Raw genomic sequence first — 24,323 nt, 5'->3', positions numbered from 1 at the left:
GCTTAGTGAAGACGCAGTTAGTAATACCCAAGACCCAACTGAAAGGTTGTACTAGAGATTGTGCATTCCCAATTTACCGGGCGGCACTTAGAACAATCTCAAACCCAGGCACATATCAGTGGGAAGTTTTAATGCCCATGTATCCATGCTGATATCAAAACCTTTGTCCAGACGTGTGACATATGTCAATAAACCAGCACGCACATCCCATTTCCTGCCCCTCTGAATCCCTTACCAATCATAGAAATCCCTTTTTCAAGAATCGGGATGGACATGATTGGACCTTTAGAAACATCCAGATTAGGCAACAAATGTGTCCTTCAGATTGTTGGCTATGCGACCAGATACCCTGAACCATTCCTGATGTGAAACAATACCACACAACAAATCCTTAAACACCTCTTGCTGTATTTTTGCAGGGTTAACTTTCCCAAAGAAATACTAACTGATCAAGGTTAAAATTTTATGAGCAAGCGTATAGCAGAAGTCAAAGAGCTGGTCCATATTACCATCTTACGAACTTCTGTGTACAATCCCCAAACCGATGGCTTGGTAGAAAGATTCAATGAAACACTTAAATTAATCTTACAGAAATTGGTAGATAAGGACGGGAAAGACTGCAACCAAATGATCCCTTGGTCACTATATGCAGTAAGGAAAACCCCTCAGGCCTTTACAGGATTCTCTCCTTTCAAACTACTTTATTGTAGAGAGCCTAGAGATATCCTAGACATGCTCAGGGAAACCTGGGAAGAACGAGAAGAGGCACCCATTCCCATCCCTCAAATCGATACTAGAATGCGAGAACATATAAGACTTGTTCTTGATCTAGTCTGTACTTGTATGGAAAAAGCCCAGAGTCAGCAAAAACCCACTTATGACAGGAAGGTGAGTTTAAGATCGTTTTCCATAGGACAGAAAGTACTGGTCCTCTTTCCCACCTCAGAAAACAAGCTTGTCTCTAAGTGGCACAGGCCCTATGAAATATTAGAACAAATGGGAGCCTGTACATATAAAGTAGCCCAACCGGACAAGAAACAGAATGTCCATTTATATCACGGAAATCTCTTAAGAGTGGAAATGAGAACCTGTCAGCCACCCATGCCAAAGTACTTTCCTGTTTGGTTCCCGAAAAAAATCACAGCTTCAAATAAATTCCTCTAGAGCTATCTATTCAACAACAAGAAGATCGAAAAGATGTAATTACTTAATTTCCTGATGTATTTTCAGAAAAGCCAGGAACAGTAAAGGGCCCCTACTACTATATTAGAACACCTAAGTGAAAAGTGGTTAATTTAAAACTGTATAGACCACCGGAAGCCCATAAACACATAGTGGTTGAGGAGGTAAATAAAATATTGAAAGCAAATATTATCAAGCCTTCTTTGAGCCCATGGTCCTTCCCTATCGTGTTGGTCACTAGACCTGACAGTTCCTGGAGGTTTTGCCAGACTTCCGTCAAGCTAATGCGATTTCTGACTTCGATGCCTACCCCATGCCACGCATCGATGACCTAATTGATAATCTCGGAGCAGCCACCTTTCTATCCACCTTAGACTTAACGAAAGGGTACTGGAAAGTTCCAGTATATGAAGAAAACTGCTTTTTCAATGCCCCTAGGACTGTTTAAATTCAAAGTACTCCCTTTCGGCTTACAGGGTGCGCCAGACGCTTTCCAATGCCTCATGGATAAAATCTTACAACCCTATTCAAATTTCTGTGGAGCTTATATTGACGATATTGTCATTTATAATAAAACCTGGGAGGACCATCTCTTCCATCTTTATGCTATTCTGAAAGTCCTCAGAGAGGCCACGCTACCTGCTAATCCATCTAAATGCAGACTGGCCCAATCAGTCGTGAAATACCTCAGCTTCTTTATAGGGAATGGGACTGTACAGCCTCAAAATGAGAAAGTGAAAGCCATCCTAGATTCCCCCAGGGACGTCATTTGGGGGTCGCCAGAGGTCGCAAGAGCGACCGCTGCCGATTGGCCAGCGACCTCTGTCACTCTCTTGCGACCTCTGGCATTTCCTCCAATCAGAGGAGGAGGGGGCGTGGCCACCACTCAAGCGGTGCAGCGTGCTGGTGGTCCTCCATTTTGTGAGCACTGCAGCGAAGCCAGCGTGCAGCAGCAGCTTCGTGGTTTCTCTTGGTGCCAGAAAGTCCAGGCCAACTAACTTCTTCCAAGCTAACACACAGCGGTGAGTCAGTCTGTGTTGTGTGTGTGACTGAGGTCGGGGGCGAGCGGGTGTGTGTGAGCTGCTGGGTGGATTAATGTTGCTGGCGTGTGCCGCCGTAGGCCCCAGGCCAGTGCCTTAAGTGGCACTACAAATCGAGCCGGGGCCCATCGAGGGAGCGTGGCCCAACAACGTGGTCTTGATGGGCCGTTAGGCCACGCCCCCTTGACGAGCCCCGGCTCAATGGGCTACTGGCACCCCTGCCAGGCAGCCTTTTGTAGAGATTAGCACCCTCTCCCCTATGGGGGAGAGGGTGCTGATCTCTGCATTTATTTTGTATAGGCTTGCCTGGCAGGGGACAGCGCCTCGCCTATTCAGCCTTAATGGTGGTGCTGCCCCTCGCCAGCTGGGGAGGGGCAGCGTCACCATTAAGGCTGAAAGGGTGAGGCCACTGGAAGCAGAGGCCTTTTTCCTAAAGACTGAAACTCCCGCGAATCCGCGGGAGCTTCAGTATTTAGGAAGCAAGGCCTCTGCTTCCAGCGGCCTCACCCTTTCAGCCTTAATGGTGGCGCCGGCCCACGTGCATCCCTTGATTAAAGGGATGCCTCGCAGGTGCGGCGCCACCATTATAGCTGAAAGGCATTTTTTTCTGAAGCCTGAAGCTCTCGCACACGAGCGAGAGTTTCAGGCTGTAGAAAAAAATGCCTTTTCGTGTAGTGGCCGGGGCTGCCCGGGGAGATTAGTGGGCCCCGGCAGGGCCCCGCCTCAAAACGAAATTTCGGAACCTGCCGGGGCCCAGCCCCGGCAGGCCCCGGCCCACTTAAAGCCCTGCCCCAGGCTGAGGTCAGATGTGTGCTCTTGTGGCATTCCCCTGCGGCCGCCAGGACCAGGTGGAGCCTAGGTTGCGTGTGTGCTGTGCTAGCCCACTACCCGCCTGCGGCCGCAGGCGGATAGCTTGGCACCTCAGGCGACAACAGCTACACGTGTTGCTTAATACCCAGAGGTTTCTAAGCATGGACCTGGGGATCGAACCTGTTTTGCTCCCACGTCGTCTTGCTTCCAGTTGCCCCTGAGCTAGGAATCTGCCCCACGGACTGTCGAGTTGCTAAGGTTTAGCCACCCCAGTTTCTCCCCCTTAGAGTCCCTAGAATATAGACAGTGGCCCCGATTTATAAAGTATCATGTGTGTCCCGGCCTTGCAATATTCTAAAATGTCATTGGCAAGGAATGTCAACATATGATATATTATGGCATTTATAACGCGCCTATACACAAAGTAAAACACAGTACCATTGGAGAATGATGAAGCTTCTCTCTGCCTCTTTCCATAGAATTGGGGGTTTTGTGAATTTACCTCATTGGCGAAGGAGCATGGATTCAATACAGCAACTAAGTGCGCTGCACACATCTGTAATACCTCAAATACTTACACACAATTGGAGCTAAAAGCCTAAAATCTGATTCCTCAAGCAGAATGTAATCAGGGTCCCAACACACTCCACTGGCAGGGTGCCTGTGGCCAAGGGCAGGGAGCTCTGCTTTCGGGGTGGGGGTGTGCATGCATGCAAATGTCTGCTTGCTCTAGTCTGTGTGTGCGTTTGTGGGATGTGGGGGGCCTGTATCTGGAGTGCTGCAGGGCTTGGTTGGCCCAAATCAGGGGGCTTTATCTGGAGTGTTGCGGGCTACGCTCTCGGCCCCCTAGCTGTGTGGTCTGTGCGCTCCCTGGTATCTGGAAGGGACCCCTGTGCCTGGGGTGCTTCTCTGGCCCCTGGGTCCGTGCTGTGGAGGTGTGTCTGGAGTGCAGGGTGTACTGTCTCTCTGTGGCCTCCCTTCTCTCACGCCTCCTTGACTGGGCAAGTGTGGTGGGAGTCGTGGAACCCTGCCGGTCCCTCACACAAAGGGGACATGTAGACTTTTCAACAGAGTCACTTCGCAGCACAATCGCTCCTTACCTGAGACAACTGTCCTTCCTGCATCTTCATTGAAATGCCTCCTATGCAGCAGAGATCATATTGAGTTGCTCAGTGCTCGCTGGAATCCAGCTCTGTGCATTCAAAATATCATCATCATAAAAATAATGGGCCAATGAATATCTGCCACAATAATCAGTTCTGCCTCTGGGTAAATAGTGAGGGGTTACGCTGCACGCCCCAGTTTCCCAGTGTATGACCTCACATGGTGATGGGACGTCACCATCCACCTCTTCCCAGCCACATTAGGGTCACTGGGTGTAGGGTATTCAGTTTCAGGAGTATAATTCGATAATATCACGTCACCCCAAGTGCTCATGTGAGTGAGGGGAGGCTAGATGTGCCGGGATGAGAGGTACCACAGGCTCCAGGGATGCCGGGAAACGGAGGGTGGAATAGGCTGCTGGGTGGCCGGATTGCAAGGTCAGAAGCAGGGCACTGCAGTTAATGGTAGTCTGGAAAGCACACCCCTCAGTGCGTTCAGTCAGTATCTTGTCTCTATGACAAATGATATTCTGGTGTGCTGTTGTACAAATGATTCTTCCATTCTGATAATTTGTTTTTTATTTTCAGACCTGCATCTTCATGTGGAGTTCCTTCCTTTCTGTGTCAGAATCTTCACCTTACATGCCACTGAAACAGCAGCCTCGGACACATCTGTCAAGCCACTGTTCTGCTCAATCTGGTAAGAAACTACATTTTAAGTCTTATGATCAGAGTGAAGGGTTGGGCATTATCCCAAAATCTATACAATAGTACTAATTGTTGGAATGTGTACCATTATGGAGAGGTGAGGGGTGTGGAGGACAATGAACATGTAGGAACAGAAACCTAGGCATATAAAGAGTGTTGGTGAGTGTGGGAGTAATGCAAAATGCAGCCAGGATTTTTTCCCCGTAAAATATGGGGACATGACTTATGAGGCTTTTGGTACTGAAGGTGGCATCGCTCAGTAATGCACTGTACACCTTGAACACATTTTGAACTAATCTTTTGGCAGCCAAAATAACACAAGAAGAAGAATTATTAAAAACTGTGGATGCCATACATGTTTTCTGGTGAAATATTCTCCCTCTCGCCTTTTATCCTGGCTTTCCCCTATCCCCATACCCGCCTATCCGTCCCTGTCCCCCCAGAATGTGATTTCGCTCTGTAGTCCTGTTGAACTAACAGGGCAGATCCAGATTAAGAGGGGATTTGGGTTCATACACTTCGCGTGGCAACATGGACCTTGACACTGCTACATATGATGATCCATTCTTGTATGAAATGTCACAAAACACTGATATCGTAACCATATATTTCTTAGTGTACTGAGGGGATAATGCTTTATGAGGCCACTTCCTGTGATGTCATGTGGAGGGCGTGGTCAAATGACATCACTTCCTGTGATGTCGAGTGGGGTGTGGTCAAATGACATCACTTCCTGTGATGTCACTCTTATGGGCGTGGCACTGTGATGTCACTTCCGCTACCCCTGGCGTTTTGGTGAAATGACGTCCCTGGATTCCCCAACAACCAAAATGAAGAGAAATCTTAGAGCCTTTCTACAGCTAATAGGATATTACCGCAGGTTTATCCAAAACATTTAGGACAAAACAGCTAGGCTGACTGATAAACTCAACTATGCTGAACCCCAGAAACTTCATTGGACAGATGCGAATGATATATGTTATAACACCTTAAAACAGGCCCTGTGCCAGAGCCCGATCCTAAAGGTAGTAGATTTCTCTAAAGAATGCATACTGCAAACAGATGCCTCCTAGGAGGGCTTGGAGCAGTCCTATTTCAAGTTTGTGATGGATTAGAACATTCCATCTTGTTTACAAGTTGCAAGCTTTTCCCATGTGAAAAAATTACTCTGTGCTGGAACTAGAGGCCTTGGCTATCAAGTGGGCCATTAACCACCTTAGATAATACCTCTTAAGAAGGAAGATCAAACTCACTATGGACCATTCTCCCCTAGTTTTGATTACTCAACGCAAGGACTCCAACCCTCGTGTCATGCACTGGTTTCTAGACCTACAGCCCTACTGTTTCACTGTGGAACATCGAAATGGTAAGGACCAGGGGAATGTAGATTTCCATGCCCGGTTCCCCTGTGAAACAGATGCGGCCATATCGCGTGGAGGAAGGGTATGTGAGAAACCTGAAGGTGTCTCACCCTGCAGTCCCCGGGGTTCTGCTATCCAGGTGGCCAAGATACAGCCATCACTATTGGATCCAGTTCCTGGGGGTGGACCAGTGCGGGAGGATCACCTGGATGGGGGGGTCTTTGGGGAGTGGAAGGGGGACACCGAAGGGTGAAACATGGTATCCCCTTCCTTATGACACCTTTTCCCCATTCTGCCCAGTAGCATATTTAGAAACTCTACCCCCCGCCCCATGTTTCCGACACAAAACTTTCTCACACCTGAGTGACAACGGACTAAAACCAGAGCTGTTTACCTGACAAGTCCCAACACAAGGGTCAGGCAGAGTCAGGCAATTGCCGGCAACTACACACACCTGACTTTCCTTTCCCTGCACCACTGGGATAAAAGGCAGGGCACGAGAGCACACTCTGAGCAAGGTTGAACAAACAAGGAAGCAGCTATTCCAGGACAGCAATTCAAACAGAGGAGAAAGGTAGGACATCAAGGAGGGAGTCGCCCATGCCCTTTTCAACCTAGACCTGTAAAGCCTCCGACAAAGGAAACATAAGACCGGGCATCGCAGCTGGCGAATGGTGTGATGGATGTCAGCGGTACATGGTACCCTGCTGTGGGGAGACGCGGTTGTCATTGTGGTAGCATCCTTGACTCCAGTAGCAAAAGAAACGCCAGGGAGTTCAGCACAGTGGGCAAGCCAAAAGAATCTGATAGTGGGCTAGACTGTGTTAGGCTCAAGGTTGCATTGGCAACATTAAGAATATTAAGATACAGAGGTCTTTTGTGAACGAACTTGGTACCAGAGACAGAGTGGTCTGGCACCACATGGGCGCTCATTCAGAGGTCTCTGGCTGGTACCCCTCTCCTGAACAAAGAGACTGTGTTGAACTAAAAGAGTACCGAAACTACAAGTACCAAGAGGCCATAGGGAAGGCCGACGTGAGGTGTCAAGGTGGTCATACAAGGGTCAAGCCAAATACAATGTACAATCAAAAGCCCTTGACACGTTGCAGACGTTTTGATAATTGTGAAATTGTGAACCCGACTGAGGGAATTGTGAAACAGGCGTTTGCACCCGGCTAAGGGGAACGCCATGCAAACTGTGATTTCTGTGACGCCCGCACTTGCCATAGGCTAACAGAGTGACCCAGTGAGGCGAGGTCACCCTTCGGAAGTCTCTGCTTAAATTGGCAAGTGCTTTGGGAAGCTGACGCTGAAAGAAGGATCAGAGGCCGGCCGAGGGGGATCCTAGGGTGAAGAGTAATCGCCTTATCCGAAGGTTAACAGAAGGAACTTCTGTTTTGTTGTTTTGGCATATCAGGCCCTCTGAAGCAAGAGACTTTGCGTGAGTAGAGACTTGGACACAGAAGGCCTTGATATAGAGAAAGGGAACTGTAAACTCATGCCACAGGAGCCCAGGAGTGTGCTCTGCTGAAGAGTCCCGCTTTTTCCTGTACTAAAAACGTGCAGAGGGAGACCCCGTCAATAACATCATGACTTATCATTTTAACACTTCTATCTTTTCTTGTGAACATTATCCCACACTATTTTGTAGAACAGCAGTAAGGATTGTCAATATTATTTTTTGGTATAGGCAATTTTTATTTGACTAGACTCCAGTGTATTATTATTATTTGATGGTCGTAGGTTGCTCTCATCTTAGATTTAGGTTTTGATTAGGCATTTATCTGACCCATTTTACAGTTTAATAAACACCCTTGAACTGTGATCACTTGTGTCTGTCTTACTTTGATACCATGTCTTCCTTACAGAGCCAAGGACAGTACAGGAGAGCCCCGGGTAGCTTCGGCACACAATGCAACTTTCTTCAGCTTTAATTCCTGGTCTTATGTTTCTTATTCTTGAGGACTCATGAAAGTAGCGGTTTCCTTCCTCTGAAAAGGCTAAGGGCAATTCCTTCCTTGCAACCCTTTCTGGTCTTGCCATCTTTCTCCTCGTATTAAACTGCCATCTCGGAACTGCTGCTTCCTTGAGTGTTTTGCCTTGCTCAGGGTGTGCTTTCATGCTCTGCCTTTTATCTGTGTGGAGAAGTGTGATGGAAGTTAGGTGTGTGTAATTATCAGTAATTGCCTGACTCTGCCTGACCCTTGGGTTGGGACATTTCAGGTGTACAGTTCGGGAGTTAGTCTGTTTTCTCTTACAGTGAGCTCTCCGTGAAAATGTGTTTGTGTCGGGAAAGTAGGGGGGGGTTGGGTTCCTAGGTATCGTACCTGGTAGGATAGGGAAAAGGTGTTATTGGGAAGGGGATACCACATCTCACCCTCCGGTGTCCCACTTCCACTCTCTGAGGTCCCCTCATCCAGGTGATCCTCCCGCATGGTCAACCGCCAGGGACTAGATCCAAAAGTGATGACCATTTCCTGGCCACCTAGATAACAGATCCCCGGGACTGGCGGGTGAGACACCTTCAGGTTTCTCACAATAGGCCTAGCATTTTGCCCAGATGGTTCCTGCTGCGTCAGTAAATGAGGTAAGAGCCAGTTGGGTGAGTGCATGGATAGGCCTAGCAGAATTCCGAGATGGTTCTTTCTGCCTCAGTAAATGAGGTAAGAACCCATTGGGTGAGTGCATGGATAGGCCTAGCAGAATGCCCAGATCGTTCCTTCTGCCTCGCTAACCGGGGTTAGAACCAGTTGTGTGAGTGCATGGATAAGCCTAGCAGAATGCCAAGATGGTTACTTCTGCCTCAGTAAATGAGGTAAGAACGTAAGAAGCAGTTGGGTGAGTGCATGGATAGGCCTAACAGGAGGCCCAGATTGTTCCTTCTGCCTCAGTAAATGAGGCAAGAACTGGTAGGGTGAGTGCATGGATAGGCCTTGCAGAACCCCAGATGGCTCCTTCTGTGTCTTTAAATGAGGTAAGAACCAGTTGGGTGAGTGCATGGATAGGCCTAAAAGAATGCTCAGATGGTACCTTCTGTCTCAGCAAATGAGGTAAGAACGAGTAGTGTTGTGTTTTCCTTTATTTGTTTGAAAGACTTCCTACGGGTATATAAAGGTTATTTGCTTTCCTCTCAATAACTAACTTTAAAGAGCACGGATCCCGCAATCAGAGGTATTTTACACTGGTTGGGCCAGGTGTTTTGTATAGAATGTTTTGATCATGGTAAGGCGAATGTGCATATTCTGTTGTTCCATGCACTCAGATATAATGTGGAAATCAGCGAATGGTGGCACTGGGCTCAGATATATGTTTGGAGGGAGTATGTTCAGAGTGCAGTAAAGATAATTTAGAGGCCGAATATTAAAAAGTAAGGGTATAAATTAAGCAAATTAGCAGCCACCACAACAGCTGCATACACTGTCATTCAAGACCGTGTGAACAAACAAACAGGCACACACACTCACACGCAATAGCCTGCAACATACCACTCTGCCACAATCACGCTATTATCATTTTAATTATGTTTTTTTTCAGAGGGCCCTGAAAATGACTTTATGTAATTACTGCAAGTTCGAAGAAATAATTATGGCAAAGTGTGTGCCTTCAAATATCAGGGATCCTTTTTCTGAGAGACAGCTAATTATAATCCTGAACTAGTACCAGCTACATTATGTTGATAGAATCTTCCTGTACATCCCTCTATCCTTTCTGAGTGATGAACGGAGCAGCTTAAATTTGCCACCCGTGACACCACTGGGCGTGGTTCCAAGCTGAGCTACCCCTTCACATACACAAGGAATCCTCCATCACAGCTTTCAAAAAGAGCCTCAAAACATACCTGTTTCCCCACACATAACCCTGCCCTCTTCCACTGCTATCACTTCTCTCTCTTAATCATCCTATCCTTGCCTGACATTTTGTAACTTCTTCTTTCAACTCCGACCTTTTCAATATTTGAACCTTGTGATGTTCTTTGTTTTTTGGCCTTTTTGTTGTGTTGTATGTGATGCTGTTTGAAGATGGCCTTTGCTCTCGTGCTCTCATAAAAGGAAATAAACTAAACAATGGGTCTTTCCTCATACCCATGCAGACATGGGAAAAGGGATGGCCACGGAATAAGAATTTGGAAAATTTAGATTTCAATGTTCTTACATTTTGCTTGCTACATGATGGTATAAACAAAGAGTGTGCAAGTAACAAATTACAAATAACAATCAAATGCAAATTGTATGCCTATGACAAACATTTAAAAATAAACAATATGAAAGGCAGCCAAGTTTATCCCATTAGATGTTCTTTCAAACTCTATTCAGTGTAAGAGTTCAAATCTCAGATAAATTGCTCCTCTGTCACCAAGCTAAAAAGAAACATGGCACCACTCACTGCTCATGAACTGGGAGCCTCATTTTGATGTGTACAAGTGTAAAAGGCAGAACATTGTCTTATATAGATTTTGCTGGATCACATGTTGGTCTAATTACACAGGTTCCCAGCCCATGCAGTGCATGTTTGCAAAGCACTCCATGTTTACATTGGTCGCTGGTGTACTTTTTTTGACGGATCTTGTAATATTGAGTGACTGAAAGCGAAAATGCCATTGCTTCATGTTGTCTTTGAGAGATTGCGCTCAGTGGCATCTGGGGGTAGGAATCATTTTCACTTACTAAAGAGAAACAGTTCCCTAGGCGGATGAGCCTGTTTTACGGTGAACAGGTTGGATTTGTGCTGTGGTAGAAAGTAATTGAGCCCCCAGATATCTACAATGGGGTGAAGGCCTGCACTTCTCCCTTGAGATTAGGAAGCAGAAAAGAAGAGCTACATCCATCTTGTCTCGTGGTGGAAATCTCAATTACATCTTTTGATACTGCCGAGGTTCTTGAATTTCCCGGGAAATGTCAGAGGTTTGCATTGAAAAGAAATTGACAAGCCTTATCAGGCTATCTACGGCCGAAGCAATCACGAGCCAGTGGTGATGGGGAGCTCTTGTCTTTCTCTCCCTCGAGAGATGGAGATGCTGTAGCGAGATTATGCCAACACACCCGCCTTCCCCCATGCTCAGGTCATCAGGAAGAACACGCTCTAAAAGGAACTCTTTGACATTGATTGCCTGAAAACATCCCATTAGCTGGCAAAATGGAGCACTTGAAGAGCGCTAAGCCCTTTTTACTAACACAAGTGGCATTTATTGTGGGATTCTGGTCTTTACATATAGATTTGTTGACTTCCTAGACAGATTTACAGACTCCTCCAACTGGACTGGAACGCTAATCATGTCCTTAAAAAGTTTCAATATAACACAGCTAGCATCTGATGAAGACATTTTACTGTAGAAGAAAACACACCCACAACACTACTGATGGAAACTGTGAAGTCAATTGATTTGTTGTCTAGCTGCTTCACAAATTGAGATTACAGATCTTTTTTGCCTGGGCCACCCGGAAGGGGTTCCAACGAGCATCATAATACATCGGGCATCTTAAACGGTGACCTGACAATATTTGTACTTTAGGTGATGGTGCTGGACATGTTTCTCTAAAGTTAGTGATCTAGTGTGAATGAAGGATTTTAAGAGAATATATCCATTGGTAGCACTGTTGCATCATTTGGAAAAATCAATGTCAAGACAATTTAGTCTTAGATTGTTCTTGTTTATTCATAACCATGGATAAACTCTTTATTTTTAGTTGGCACGTTGAAAGCAAATGTTCTGACACGCATAATGTGCTACAGGAGCACTCTGTCAAGGATTAAAGTTCTGTGGGAGCTACACCATTCTTTAACTGTTCTCAACCAATCTGGTTTAACTGTTTGGGATACTTGGACGTCCAGGAAATCCTGCCTTGCTCCATCCCCCAAAAAGGAAACAGCTGAACTTTATGTCTTGACATAGCATTTCTGTAGCGCGAAACCCATGTCGGCACAATTTGGTTTCAAGTTGTCTAGTACAAATAGTGTAGCTATGTTCATGGGTACACAAGCACTATTAGAGTCTAACCTGTCCCGGCTGATTATCCTATGTATACCCAGACCCAATCACTGAATGGAAACCTATATACACTGTTGAAGGCAGCAATGTGAAGGCTTTTCAGCACCCCTTGCCACTTCACATGGTGTGAATTAATTAGTAATACATACCCTTAGCACCAAAATTGTCAAATTGTAGAAAGTCCATTAACAAGACCCTAAAATGTATTCCCTCTTTTGGGAGCCAGTGTAGGTATCTTTTCTACTGTCCATATTCTTCTGCATCAAACTACCTGCAGCTTCATAAGCACATGCTTACATCAATACTGTTTTCTAGATAGTACTGATTAAACTGATCTGCAGGAGTAGAGGTAAAACTGATGTTTGTTTGTTTTGCTTCCATTTTTATTGCCATGGTCATGTGTAGTGCCTATTGTACTTGGGTTTAGCACTTTGGCTAAAGCGCTGAATACATTCTCAGCCTTAGCAGAGGGATGAGAGGGGCCAGCTGCCAGGAACTCATCAAACAAAAAGTTCATGTATATGTTACTATTGCTCTTGCTAATTCATAAACACTACACTAGGTGTTAACAGTAAAACAATGTTACTGAATGCTAAGTGAGTACAGAAATACAAACCCAAACATTGATAAATAGCTAAGAGCAAGTAGAGAGTCGTGGATCAACAGGAGATAAAACTTGGGGTTCAGAAAGTGAATGTTCTGTGAGAACCCTGAGGGCATTCTCACTCCTAAACCCCTTGATCCTCTACGCAGGTGGCCAGGGAAAGGCCATCGCTCTTGGATCCTGACCCTGAGGGTAGTGTAGTGAGGTAGGATCACCTGGATGGAGGATCTTTGGGTACTGGAAGTGGGGTGCCCTCGGGAAAGACATGGTATCCCCCTTTCCCCATTAGTGACCAACCCAATCCTTCCCCAACTTCATTGGCTGATATAAGCCAGTTTCCCTTATGTCTCCCCAATTGACACTTGACAGTATTGGGACGAATAAGAGGCAACTAAGACCAATGAAGACCACACTCTTTTACCAATCTGGTACGGGGGCAAGGAAGATGCTTGCTGAAAGCTGCAAAGGTCAGGCATGACCAGCCTTATAGTATGGGAGGCAGCAGGGAAACCTGTACATGGAGTAACGACAAAAGCAGCAGTAGGAAGGCCAGTGCAAGTGTGGCGTGGGAGCTGGAGCTCAGTGGAGCAAGCCAAACATTAAGAAGGGAGCCGTGTGGAGAGGCTGTCCCTTTTATATGCATTCAAGATACTTGTTTCCCTGTGTTTGGTCGTTGACACAGGGGTGCCTAAGTGGCAGGAATGGGCCCCCTGAAGTGAGGAGCAGAAGGCTGTACGATCCATTCAGCTGTGATGCCTTTGAACGTGACACGTGAGTTTCTAGCTTTTGAGAAACCTGGTGCGTGAGCGTTTAAACTTGATTGTTCAAAAAATACGTTGTATCGTAGTGGTCGCGTGTTTGAGGTGACATGTTTTCAAAGGTCTCCGATTCAATCTATTGTACAATATTGAACGACTAGGAATACTTTGTATCAGAGTGGTCGGATGTGGCCAAACGTCTCTGAAGGATAGCTATTCCATTTTGAAGTGAATTAAGGAACTATTACACTGTGGGTTGAATGAAAATCTTAAAAAGTGCAACTGTGGGTTGCATTCAAAGGACCCAGACAGAAGTCCCTTTCACATGCACAGCAGGATTTTGAACACTGAAACAAAATGGCTTTTCAAGTCAAATTGAAGAGCCACGTGGAAAAGGGGCCTACCTGTAATTACCAAAGGAAAAGCAGCATTTTATTTCACAAAAGAAGGAGGAATCAAAGATCCCTTTCAGATGGAAAACGGCATTTTTAAACACTGACAACAAAACGGCTTGCACAGGTGTGTGCAAATAAAAGCAGTTTAAATGTGAAAATGTATCACTGCTAACAGAAACATTTCAGGGAAAAGACATGATGTGCGGGTTGACAAAAAGCAAGGTATATTATTTTTCACATAGAAAACCCCAGTGACATTTGAAAAGCCACTTTGTTTTCATGGGAAAATGTCAGCCCAAGACAAACCCTTTTTCTGGCTGCGGGCAAAATTCAAAAGGAAATCTCCCTCTCCCAGTCTTGATGTTACATCTCTCATCTAATTACCAACTGCAATAAAGTGTCCTGCTAAAGTTGTCAAAATTCAGTGTTCTTCAGGCCTGCTGGCTCTGAAGGCACTGACTGCAGGAGAAGTTCCCCTTGGCTGAAGCATGACAAATATGCGTGACAATGGGGGCAACAACTTCAAAGTGCAAGCTTCCAACAAAATTTTTAAAAAAAACTGACAGGCTGGCCAAGTGAAAACAAATGGCCGGAAGGCAGGAGGATGGCCATTTGTCCCACATGAAGATTTACAATTAATTTATAAGGACTATTTTTATTTAGGCATTTTTCCCAGCAACCATAGTTCATACTGATTTCATATATGTACAATTTTTTTTATGTAATTTCCAGGCGATTGTAGTGATATAAATTTCTTCCACCTGCGACACAGGGAACTGTAATGCCCAGTTAAATTAGGTTTCTGGCTGATCCAAACATGTTCCAAATATAAGAGTTGGTGAGCAGGTGGAGAATAGAATTAGGGATATGGGTAATAACTTACATATTCATAACTGTTATGCTTTTTGTGTAAACAGCAGAAAGGTGCCACATGGCCGTGATACATGGTACAGACCTGGTGGTCGGCTTATCTAATTCCCCATGATTAGCTGAATCAGAAAATATGTGTATTATAGCAGTTGCTAGTAAAATTATGAAGTTGTGATACATAACTAGTTTTTGACAAAAATTTGAAAGGAGAACAAATGGCGATTACAAATGGGAATTGCCATATGTTGCTCCAGACCCCTAAATCAATCCTGCCATGGAGGCTGGATTTTGGAGGAGAAAGAAGGCTGTCCAATCATAGTTGTGGGAATTATTGCAGGGTACTTCCCCAAGATTGTAACGTTGGTGGTGTCATCGCTGCTATATAAGGAGCAGTGCACTAGGAGGAGGGGACACACACACAGACAAGAGAGAGGGCAGCTGAAACTTACCATCTGACAGTTGTATGGAAACACCAGAGGAGATTGCTGAGCATGCATCTGGGTGGAGCTGTCTATTTTTAGGAAGGCTTTAAAGATGACTGGATCCTATGGTGGAAAGCGGGAGGCCATATTTGATAGTGCAGTGATCAGACCCCTGCACTATCTTTCCAGAGTGTCCTGAGATGCAGCTGGCTTTCCTGAATTTTAAACAGAGGCTTTCTTTGTAAGTATTACTGAGCCCTGGGAAACCAAAAGGTGGGGGGTTTGCTTGCCTTGAATCCTTCCCCTTTATAGTGGGTGAGGGGTGGGCAAAACTGTGTAGATCCTTAGCCTATTTAACTGAAAATATAAATTTCTTTAATTCCCAATTTGGCAGAAATCTGCGGGGTGAATTTTGTTAAAATTTAAAAAGAACAAAGTTCACTTCCCAGTGTACATTGAAAACTTTAGCATATAATGTAATTGGGTAACCCTTTTTGTCCTGCTGACCCCGACTTCTTTAACGAAGACGGCTGTCTTTGTTCTTAAATCAGTCCAACCTTTTTATCCAGCTTCACCAACACAGGCTTTTCAGTGGAGAGGGGTCTGAAATCCAAAATTCCCCAAATCATTCCAATTTTTATGTCCGAATTCCCCAACACAGATCAAAGTAGGGTGGGGGGGTTCTGAAAAAGAAACCGATAAATCATACTGTGTTTATTTGAAACCAAAAGTGTGGGCGAAATCATAATTGCCATATGTATTTGTACCAATCTTGAAATCCTACTGCTAGATTTTTAAGCCCCCAGGAAAATCAAACTTGCACTACATATTGTAATTGTTTTAATAGTGATCAGGTTAATTATTTCTTGAAGTGAAATTGGGAGAAAGTGAAGAATTGTGATTGGTGTTTTTTTTGCAACTAATTAATTTATGGAATTGATTTGAGTAACAAGAAGTTAATGGTGAGCCACAGATAAAGTGGTGTTTGACATTTTCGTGCTAATTTCTATCACTTTTCATTTAAATAAACACAATTATATTTCCTGCACACCGGCCTGGTTCTTGGCTCATTGTTAGTTCAGAGGAGTGGGATACAAGGGGCATGATATGCATCTGAAGTAGGGCTGAAGAAAATAATCTGTTAAAAAGTTTGTTGCATCACACCTTGAGTGGGGAAATAAGGAAATGCCTGTGTTGAGGGTGGCTACTCCATAAACCGTTACACAACCTGTGCCTATTAAACACCGAATTGAGTACAAACCATGTTTCTTGAATACCGAACTGAGTTAAAACCTCATAAAAGAGCAGAACTGTTACATACTAAATTCAGAAGTAAAACAGAACTTCAAATTCTAGTAAAACCATCAGATGCTGCCTATTAAATTGAATGATACTTTATATCCAAGTGAAATCAGTATGTGCTGTCTTCTAAAGTGAATTGAACTTTAATTATTGAAACAAAGAAAGGCCTATTGAATACCAGACTACATGAAAACTGCATAAAACAGGAAACTACATTGAGAGCAGAATTAACGAAAGCCTTGAAAATTATTTCAACATAGTCACAATTTACGCATGGAATCCCATCATAAAAAGGAAGTACAAGATTGACAAAGAAATCTCTGCAAGAGTGTCAAAGAACTCTATTTGTGCTTGGAACTGTGTTACTTGGAACTTGGGGAAGGGAACATTGGGTATTGTGACATCCTGAAACTGAAGAAAGGTACATTTGAGACTCTTTGGCTGGAACAATTTTATACTTGGGAAAGGGACCTGAAAGGAAGCTGTGACCTGGAAGAGGCTCAGAGCTTTATGTTGGATACTGTTTCTTTTGATTGCTGATATCCCTACACATTGAATAGACTATTTGCGAGGGCAAGTAGAGGTTTTGGCCGAAGACAGATTCTTCATATGAACTCTTTTGACTCAGACTTTCTTTCATTTTATTTAGGTATGAAAGTTCCACTATAGCATAGGGCAAGTTAGGCCTTCAATCATCCTGAAATTTAAGTTAATAAAAGTGTTTGTTTTGAATTCAGAATCTGTTGTCTGTGTCTTGCTTCATGGTGTTTTCACAGTTCCAAAGATCACTTTCTGGCATTCACCCATTCGTTCTGGTTGAGAACAAGGCATTGCTAGACTGGAAACTATGAACTGCAAGAGGGAAGAAAACAGGGGACAGGCCTATTCATGTTAAGTAACCTACCACTAGAAGAAGCTACTTACTCATCTGGAAGCACCTGAAGATCTGACTCTTCGAACAACATCTTGCCAATAGCTGATTGCTCCACTCAGCCCTACTTCTCCCCTCCACAGTGCACTACCTCCCGCTGCTGCTCCTACCCATCCAGGCTACTCTGCTCACCCGCACGCTACATATTACCACCTGAGGCATCACCTATGTGCAGCTCTCCATTGCTTCCAAGCTAGTATTGTGATCTATAAATCCCATGCTAACATATGTACATACGAGAACACCCAAAACTTCACAGCACATCCAGGCCCTTCTGGGGTTTGTGCTTTGTGCATGCACTAAGCCCACATAGAATGGACAAGAGAGTAGAAATATGCAATGGCTGGTTGGGGAATTTCCTTGCTATATGCTGGAATAAACAATACATTTGACACTATTTTTCATTAGCTCGTTTTAAATTATGTAACACATGTTTTTGCAACTATAGGATTACTTCTCGAAAAAGGCAGACCCAAAAATCTTGGAAATCTCCTGATACCTCGGCCATTGCCAACTTCGAATTGCCTTTCACATTCATGTGCTCACATATTCATACATTTATTGAACATGATGTTCTATGTTATATGTTTTTGCAGACAATGCTATTCTCATTGCTGATGACACACATAGCATTATCAGGAAATGCTGTTAGCCACCAACACATCATGGGCTGCTGCATCCCAGGTCAACATTGAATGCAGCTGGATAGGCTTCTCCACAGCATCGTCAAATCAAAAATCATTCCATGCGCCAAATGTGGGACACCTGTATAGTTAGGTTTGCCAGTTTCAGGCCATGCTGGGCTCATTTAGTAAGGTTACAGATCAAGGGAATTGAGCGCCCATCTGGGTGGAATTAGCAGGGTGCCTCCTTGAGCCTTTCAAAAAGTAGCATGGCGTGGCCAATCCACACAGGCACAATAGAAGAATCCAGTATTAACTCACTCTAAAGTACTGAGGAATTGGTTTCACAGGAATCTAGGCCAGGAACCAGGCCTGTCCCATAATGCACCCCTAAACCGTGACAACTTTAAAATACAAGAGGAGCATAGCTAATGAAAGTCTTGGATGGATCGGCGCCAATGTGCAGACGAAGGACAGATTCCCTAATGTGAAGATATTGATAAATCAATCAATATTGATAATAAAGAGTTTGTGAACTATATACAAATGCATGACCGCATCCTGTTCTGGATCACGGATATATCTGCTACATGGGTCTAGGAAGTCGAGTATTTTGTTGGCAGGCACGGTCCTCTAAACAACAGATGAAGAACCATGATGCAAGTTGGCTCAACATGGGTGAAAGACCTGAATGTCACAGTAGAACAGGAGGTTTAATTATCGTTCTTGGGCAGGAGGAGTACAAGTCATAGAGACTCTAACACAATACTTCAATTAACATCTTGCTGAGGATAATCTGCTATTCTACTCAACTTTACAAGATACACAAATGGCCATTTAGCAAAATGCTTGAAGGCCTGTGGGCTGGATGGATCTTTCTTAAATATGGTTTGGAAAAGCACCAAGACCTCACGATGTTGGTCCCAGGACTTTTATGTTGTCAACGAATATTGTAGGAAAGGTCATATTTTACTCTGCACTTGGCACTACAGGGGAGCCAACCCCTTCCTGGACCCATTTCAAGAACAGGAGCATGCTAGATGGCCCGTGCATTGGCAAATGCCCTCAGATATTTGAAGCAGATAGGCCAAGCCATGTTTTTTAAAAGTAGCATATTGACGTCCATGGTCTTGACGTATGAATACATGATTTCCAGAGACTCAAATTAGAAGAGCACAATTACAGAGATCTGGTCAAAATGTCAGAATGAAAGCTGTGATCCATTTTCGATATCGATGATCAGCATTGCTGTATTATCTAGTCATTGTGATATTATTAATGTTCAGATAAACATTTTAAAAACACAAATAAATATTAGAAACCAAGCACCTCATCATTGCCGTTTGAGTACCGTTTCCCTGCCCCCACTTGTCTGCTCATGCTCTTTGTGCAATCTGGGTGTCATTTTTGATCCTGACTTCTTATTTGACCCACATTCCACAAGATCACTAAGCAGGTATTCCTCTACTTTTTCTGTCTAGGCGTGATTCTCCCACTGTTACTACTGCCTCCTATCGACGCCACACTCCTTGTAATGATTCCAGCAACAGTGTTTATATTTGTGAAGAGGACATCACCATTGACACAATTCAAAGGTCTCCAAAAAAGGATTGTCCTCGGCCTTGAAAGGATGGATCACATCACCCCCACTGTGAGATTACCCCGATGGTCAAACCGAGCTTGAAATTTAGATTCTTCTGCGGAGTGCCCCAAGCCCTTCCTGCCCATGTACCTGACTATGCTGCTGCCATGTCCTATCCATGCTAGTCAGGCAGCATTCTAAGACTGGCTTCCTAAAATAAGCTTATAATCATGTTCAGGGCAAGTTTAGGAAAACACGAGGCTCGTGCCCATGGAGTTATTTTTTGACTCTGCTCCTTGGTGTGGGAATCGCTGAAGACCCACTTTTTCTAAAAGTATCTTGCCTGTAGTCCACTCATGGCCCCATGCATATGCCACTAGTTCATCCCTTACTTTGTGCAGCTTTTCCGTTGTCTCAAGGAAACACTCTGATGCAGTGGGAGTGCTTTACAAAACCGCTGCAAACTAAAACAAAATGCGCTCTTTATTTTGATGTTGAGTGACGATGTGCACTTTGTGGCACTTGGCTAGGATCAAAGAGGGAGCACTGGCTGTAAAAGAGGCCTTTATTAAGGCAGTGATGACTGGGCAAACACCTTCATTCCTTTCTTGATTGCCCTGGACACAAAGGACTCAATCGATAACTTGGGAGATCAGGCAAAACCAGGTTGTCCCTGCTCTTGCCTATACATGGAACACAGAACAGCAAAAATTCTCCTGATGGAGAATATGACTAAAATCTTACTCACCTTTTAACCGCATACTGGTACTTGACGTCCGCAGTCAAGTGCTTAGAATCCATAACGTGAGCCCTCACTAATCTCAAACCCTCTCTACTCGCAGCTAACCTGCTCACCTTGGCATCTCCTCCACAATACACTGCACACACAGACAACCACATCCTCAGCCACTTAATGACTACCAATGCCCCTTAGGGAGCTATGCCAAAGCGCACATCTTTTAATTCTACCACAGCACCATCCAAGCCAGTAGCTGCCCCAGTGTCACAATGCCATGAGTTGTCAGAACTTGACATCTCCCCTCTGGATAAAACACATGCTCAAGTGCCCCCGCCAAACCACATAAAAACATAAAAGCACGTGTGGTACATTTCATTGCGAGGGGCGTTTTCCCTTTTCACGAAGGGCTATTTTGAAGACTACAGAGAGCCAAATGGAACTCGTGGGCCTCCGTGTAACAAGCGAGCCGTGTCGCAATTGCACTGTGTATGCCTGTTCCTTAAAGTCATGGCAAAGGCAGAAGAACGCCATCTGGGAGGTGGGTGAACGTGGCTGCATAGCAGGCCTGTCTCTGGTGATGCCAGCATGCAGGGACAGGATGGTAAAGTCGCTAGCACAATGGGGGAAAGTGCACATTTATTTATTTATTTTTCTTTTTACATTTTTGACAACGCCAAGTCCCGTGGGTTTCACGGCGTTAGTACAACGTAGCGGGAATTGGGCTCCTATAATGGGAAGTCTGGGCTTGGCGACATTGCCCTGAAGGAGGAAATGGTGCTTGAATAAATGGGGAACACCCAGTTTGCCCAGACCAACTGCACCACAGACATCACACATGAGCGGGTGGCTTGCAGTCGTTCAAAAATGGGCATGGGTGGTCTCTGTGACAATTAAAACACACACATCAAGAAAAGGAAACATACATTTTACATATGATCTCACCTGCAATATTGTTAAGAGTTATTAGTAACCAGAATGTTCACGAAATGACGAGTACTAGCTGCTGTGATGAGCAGCAAGAAGAGGAAGAAGGGCCAATGGCAGGGCCGTTTATGTCCCAGGATTTGTGGCAGTTGGTTTTCTTGGGGTTATGCCCCCAGCTCACAAGGAGTCTTGCTGTCAGGGTCTTTTGTCAAAGCCTTGAAAGTTTTGACATACAAACATGTTTAAAGTGGTATTTTACTGTGCTGCTGCATGAGTATAGAAGATAATGTATAATAGTTGAAAAAGTGCCTTTAGTAGAATCCATACCCAGACTCATGATAGTGAGTAGTCAGTGCTTTAAGTGGGATTAGAAATCGAGGAGGGCTCTCGTTAGGGGGTGTGGCCCAGGTCTACTTAGGCCACGCCCCCTATCGAGACCATCCGCCCGTCGCCTAAGGGTAGGGAGACCATTTTAAAGAAAAGAAAAAAAACGAGACCGGGAAACTAACATAAAAGTAGGACTAACTCTTGAAAGTGGCTGTCAACACTTCAGTAGTGTTTGGAGGAGAAGGGGGTTTATGATATGATAGGTTATTTATAATGCGCTCAATACCAAGAGGTTTCTACACGCGGACCTGGGGATTGAACCCATGTTGCTCCGTGTCGTCTTGCTTCCAAGGTCGAGCACGTTGCCACTGAGCTATCTCCCGAGACAAAGTGTGTAAATAAACACATATTATAATTAATTTATCACAAACTAACACTATCTTAAGTTGTAAAGGGTAGCATTATTTCTGTGCGAGATTACGCATTCCTGCCTGCCAGCTAAGCAGACCTACAGCAAAAAACCGGGACAACTGCAGTTTCCAATGGAAAAATAATCTTGAGAAAGGGGGACAGAGCATGAAATTCCGACTGTCCCGGCAAAACTAGGACTTCTGGTCACCCTACCTAAGGGGTGGGGGCTGCTAAAGTTGGGGCGCACTGGCCTCATTACTGTTGATGCGCCGAGCCCTTCCTTTTAAACAAAAGAAGGGGCTGGGGGCACCAAAGGTCTGACACCAGTGTGCCCCAGCTCACACCCAGCATGCAGCCTTTACATTCAAGGAGAGACGTGGTGCAACACTTTAACCACGGACTCCTTAACTGAAAGGGCTGCCAGCTGCTGATGGCTCTGTACTCTGAAACAGGAGAAGGGCTGGACTGCCCAGCTCTCTTTTTGTTTCCGAGTAAATGGCCATCACCCAGCATGAGAAGCCCTTGGGCTCCATGCTGGGTGATAGCTAGTCTGGGGTGTACCCCAACTCTGAAGCCCTTTCTGGATACTGCTGGGGCTTGTCCCCCGCTAGCCCCAGCCCACTTAAAGCACTGGAAGTAGTCATTGTGCAGCAAACGGACTCAAGGAATGCAAAAACCAAAGATCTGCTGTGATGTGTGGCGTCCAAAGGAAGAAGTCCCCCTGAATGCACCACACATTAACAGGGTGCGCTTGTTCTGTCATATAGTTACTTGCATTTCCTTTTTTTTTACCCATGGATGTGCCGTGCTTTACCTGAACCCGCACCCCCATTGGCTGTGCATTGCGATTTCTGTGATGTTACATGGCTGTCTTTCCGATATCAAGGGTAAGTATGTGCGTTTTCGGTGCACCACAGGCGTGCTGTTTAACTAAGTAGAGATGCATTTACGGTTAGGTTCTGTCCATTAATCGATTTAGAAGTGGTGGCAGGCATTGGAGACTGCTAGGCCAGTGCCATCTATACATGGTGTGCTGTTTGCCCATCATGTGACGCCAATTACATAATTTCAGCTTTTGGTGTTTTTCCATCGCGTATAGAAACCATGAAGAAAGAGATTTGTCAGTAACTGAAAATGAGGTTCTCTGGCCTAGTGCTCACATAGCTGTGGTATTCTTCACATTTCTCTCTCGCTACAATTAAACAGGCAAAGTGGCGAGAAAGGCTGTGGCATTCGTGTTAAGTCATGAAAGGTAAAACGTGCTTACTGGAAAGGAAGTGCTGTGATGTTGGGCCAAAATCCCTGTGGGCCTCGTGCAACTGTCGGATGCGTTCATCAATGGACACCTGGGGGGAGAAAAGAGAAACACATGATTCCCGAGCCATATTAAGGAGGCACAGCAGTGGAGGAAACACGCATCTTTTTATTTTTTATTTTTTTTAAACATGTCTTTTATCTTGAACGACACAGAACCATGCTCTGCCTGGCCCCGTGGGTGTACCACGTATGCAGAGGATTACAGCTTAACTCTCCATTGCATACTCTGGATTGCCTCATTAACCCGTCATGTCAGAAAACGGTGAACACGCAAATCGCAGTATTGTTTATTTTCAAGACAGCCTGCGTCGGAAACGGTTTTCTGTCAATCTTTTGTTACCTGTTCCTAGCCTGCTGTGTAACGAGACTGCATAGCGAATTGTGACTTGATGCAGGCCCTTCCAGGAGGGAGACCTCAAACTGTTCAGTAATTTTAATTCCCTTTCTGCATAGTGCGAGAGTGCTGGCGTCACGCAGTGTTCTATCTCGCGCAGCCTGGCTCAGCCTTTGTCACATAACGTGGCTTAAACTCTCTCCTGGAAGCTTTCTTACGGGATGATGTTATCTTTGAAAATAATACCATGCACTGCGCCTTGGTATATGTTGATGTAATTGGGCTAATTCCTCGCCACGCATTAGAAGCGTAGCTTTAGATCTCAGCGATCTTATATGTTGGAGGACAAAAGCCAGCAAGTGTCTTGGACGCAATAAATGGCTGCTGCTTACCAGATTCGTCCCAGTAACACGTTCTTTGTAACATGTTTGCTTTACATTTACATTTTAATACACAAAAACACAGCGTTTGCCTGCTACTCTAGAAATAAGCAAAATCTCAAAACCACTGCTCATGATCATAACTAACGCCCCTGCAATATATTGACCCGTTTTATATCCCCAGTTTACAATTGGATGAAATTCTTAATTAATG

At 44.8% G+C, this 24,323-nt stretch overlaps 1 protein-coding gene across 11 annotated transcripts in view; it reads right to left on the bottom strand.

Moving 5' to 3' along the window:
• DMD (dystrophin) overlaps window positions 1–24,323 on the bottom strand; it is a 7,616,828-nt gene that overhangs the window by 1,016,100 nt on the left and 6,576,405 nt on the right. For all 11 annotated transcript variants that reach the window (XM_069639082.1, XM_069639084.1, XM_069639079.1 and 8 more), the window contains one exon: window positions 23,346–23,424. In XM_069639082.1, coding sequence (XP_069495183.1) covers window positions 23,346–23,424 — 79 coding nt within the window. The remainder of the gene's footprint in view (window positions 1–23,345; window positions 23,425–24,323) is intronic.

Source organism: Ambystoma mexicanum, chromosome 7q, assembly GCF_040938575.1.
Source record: "Ambystoma mexicanum isolate Mex_15411 chromosome 7q, UKY_AmexF1_1, whole genome shotgun sequence".
NCBI lineage: Eukaryota > Metazoa > Chordata > Amphibia > Caudata > Ambystomatidae > Ambystoma > Ambystoma mexicanum.
Note: the sequence above shows the minus strand (reverse complement) of the source record. Positions and strands in the feature narration are given on the sequence as shown.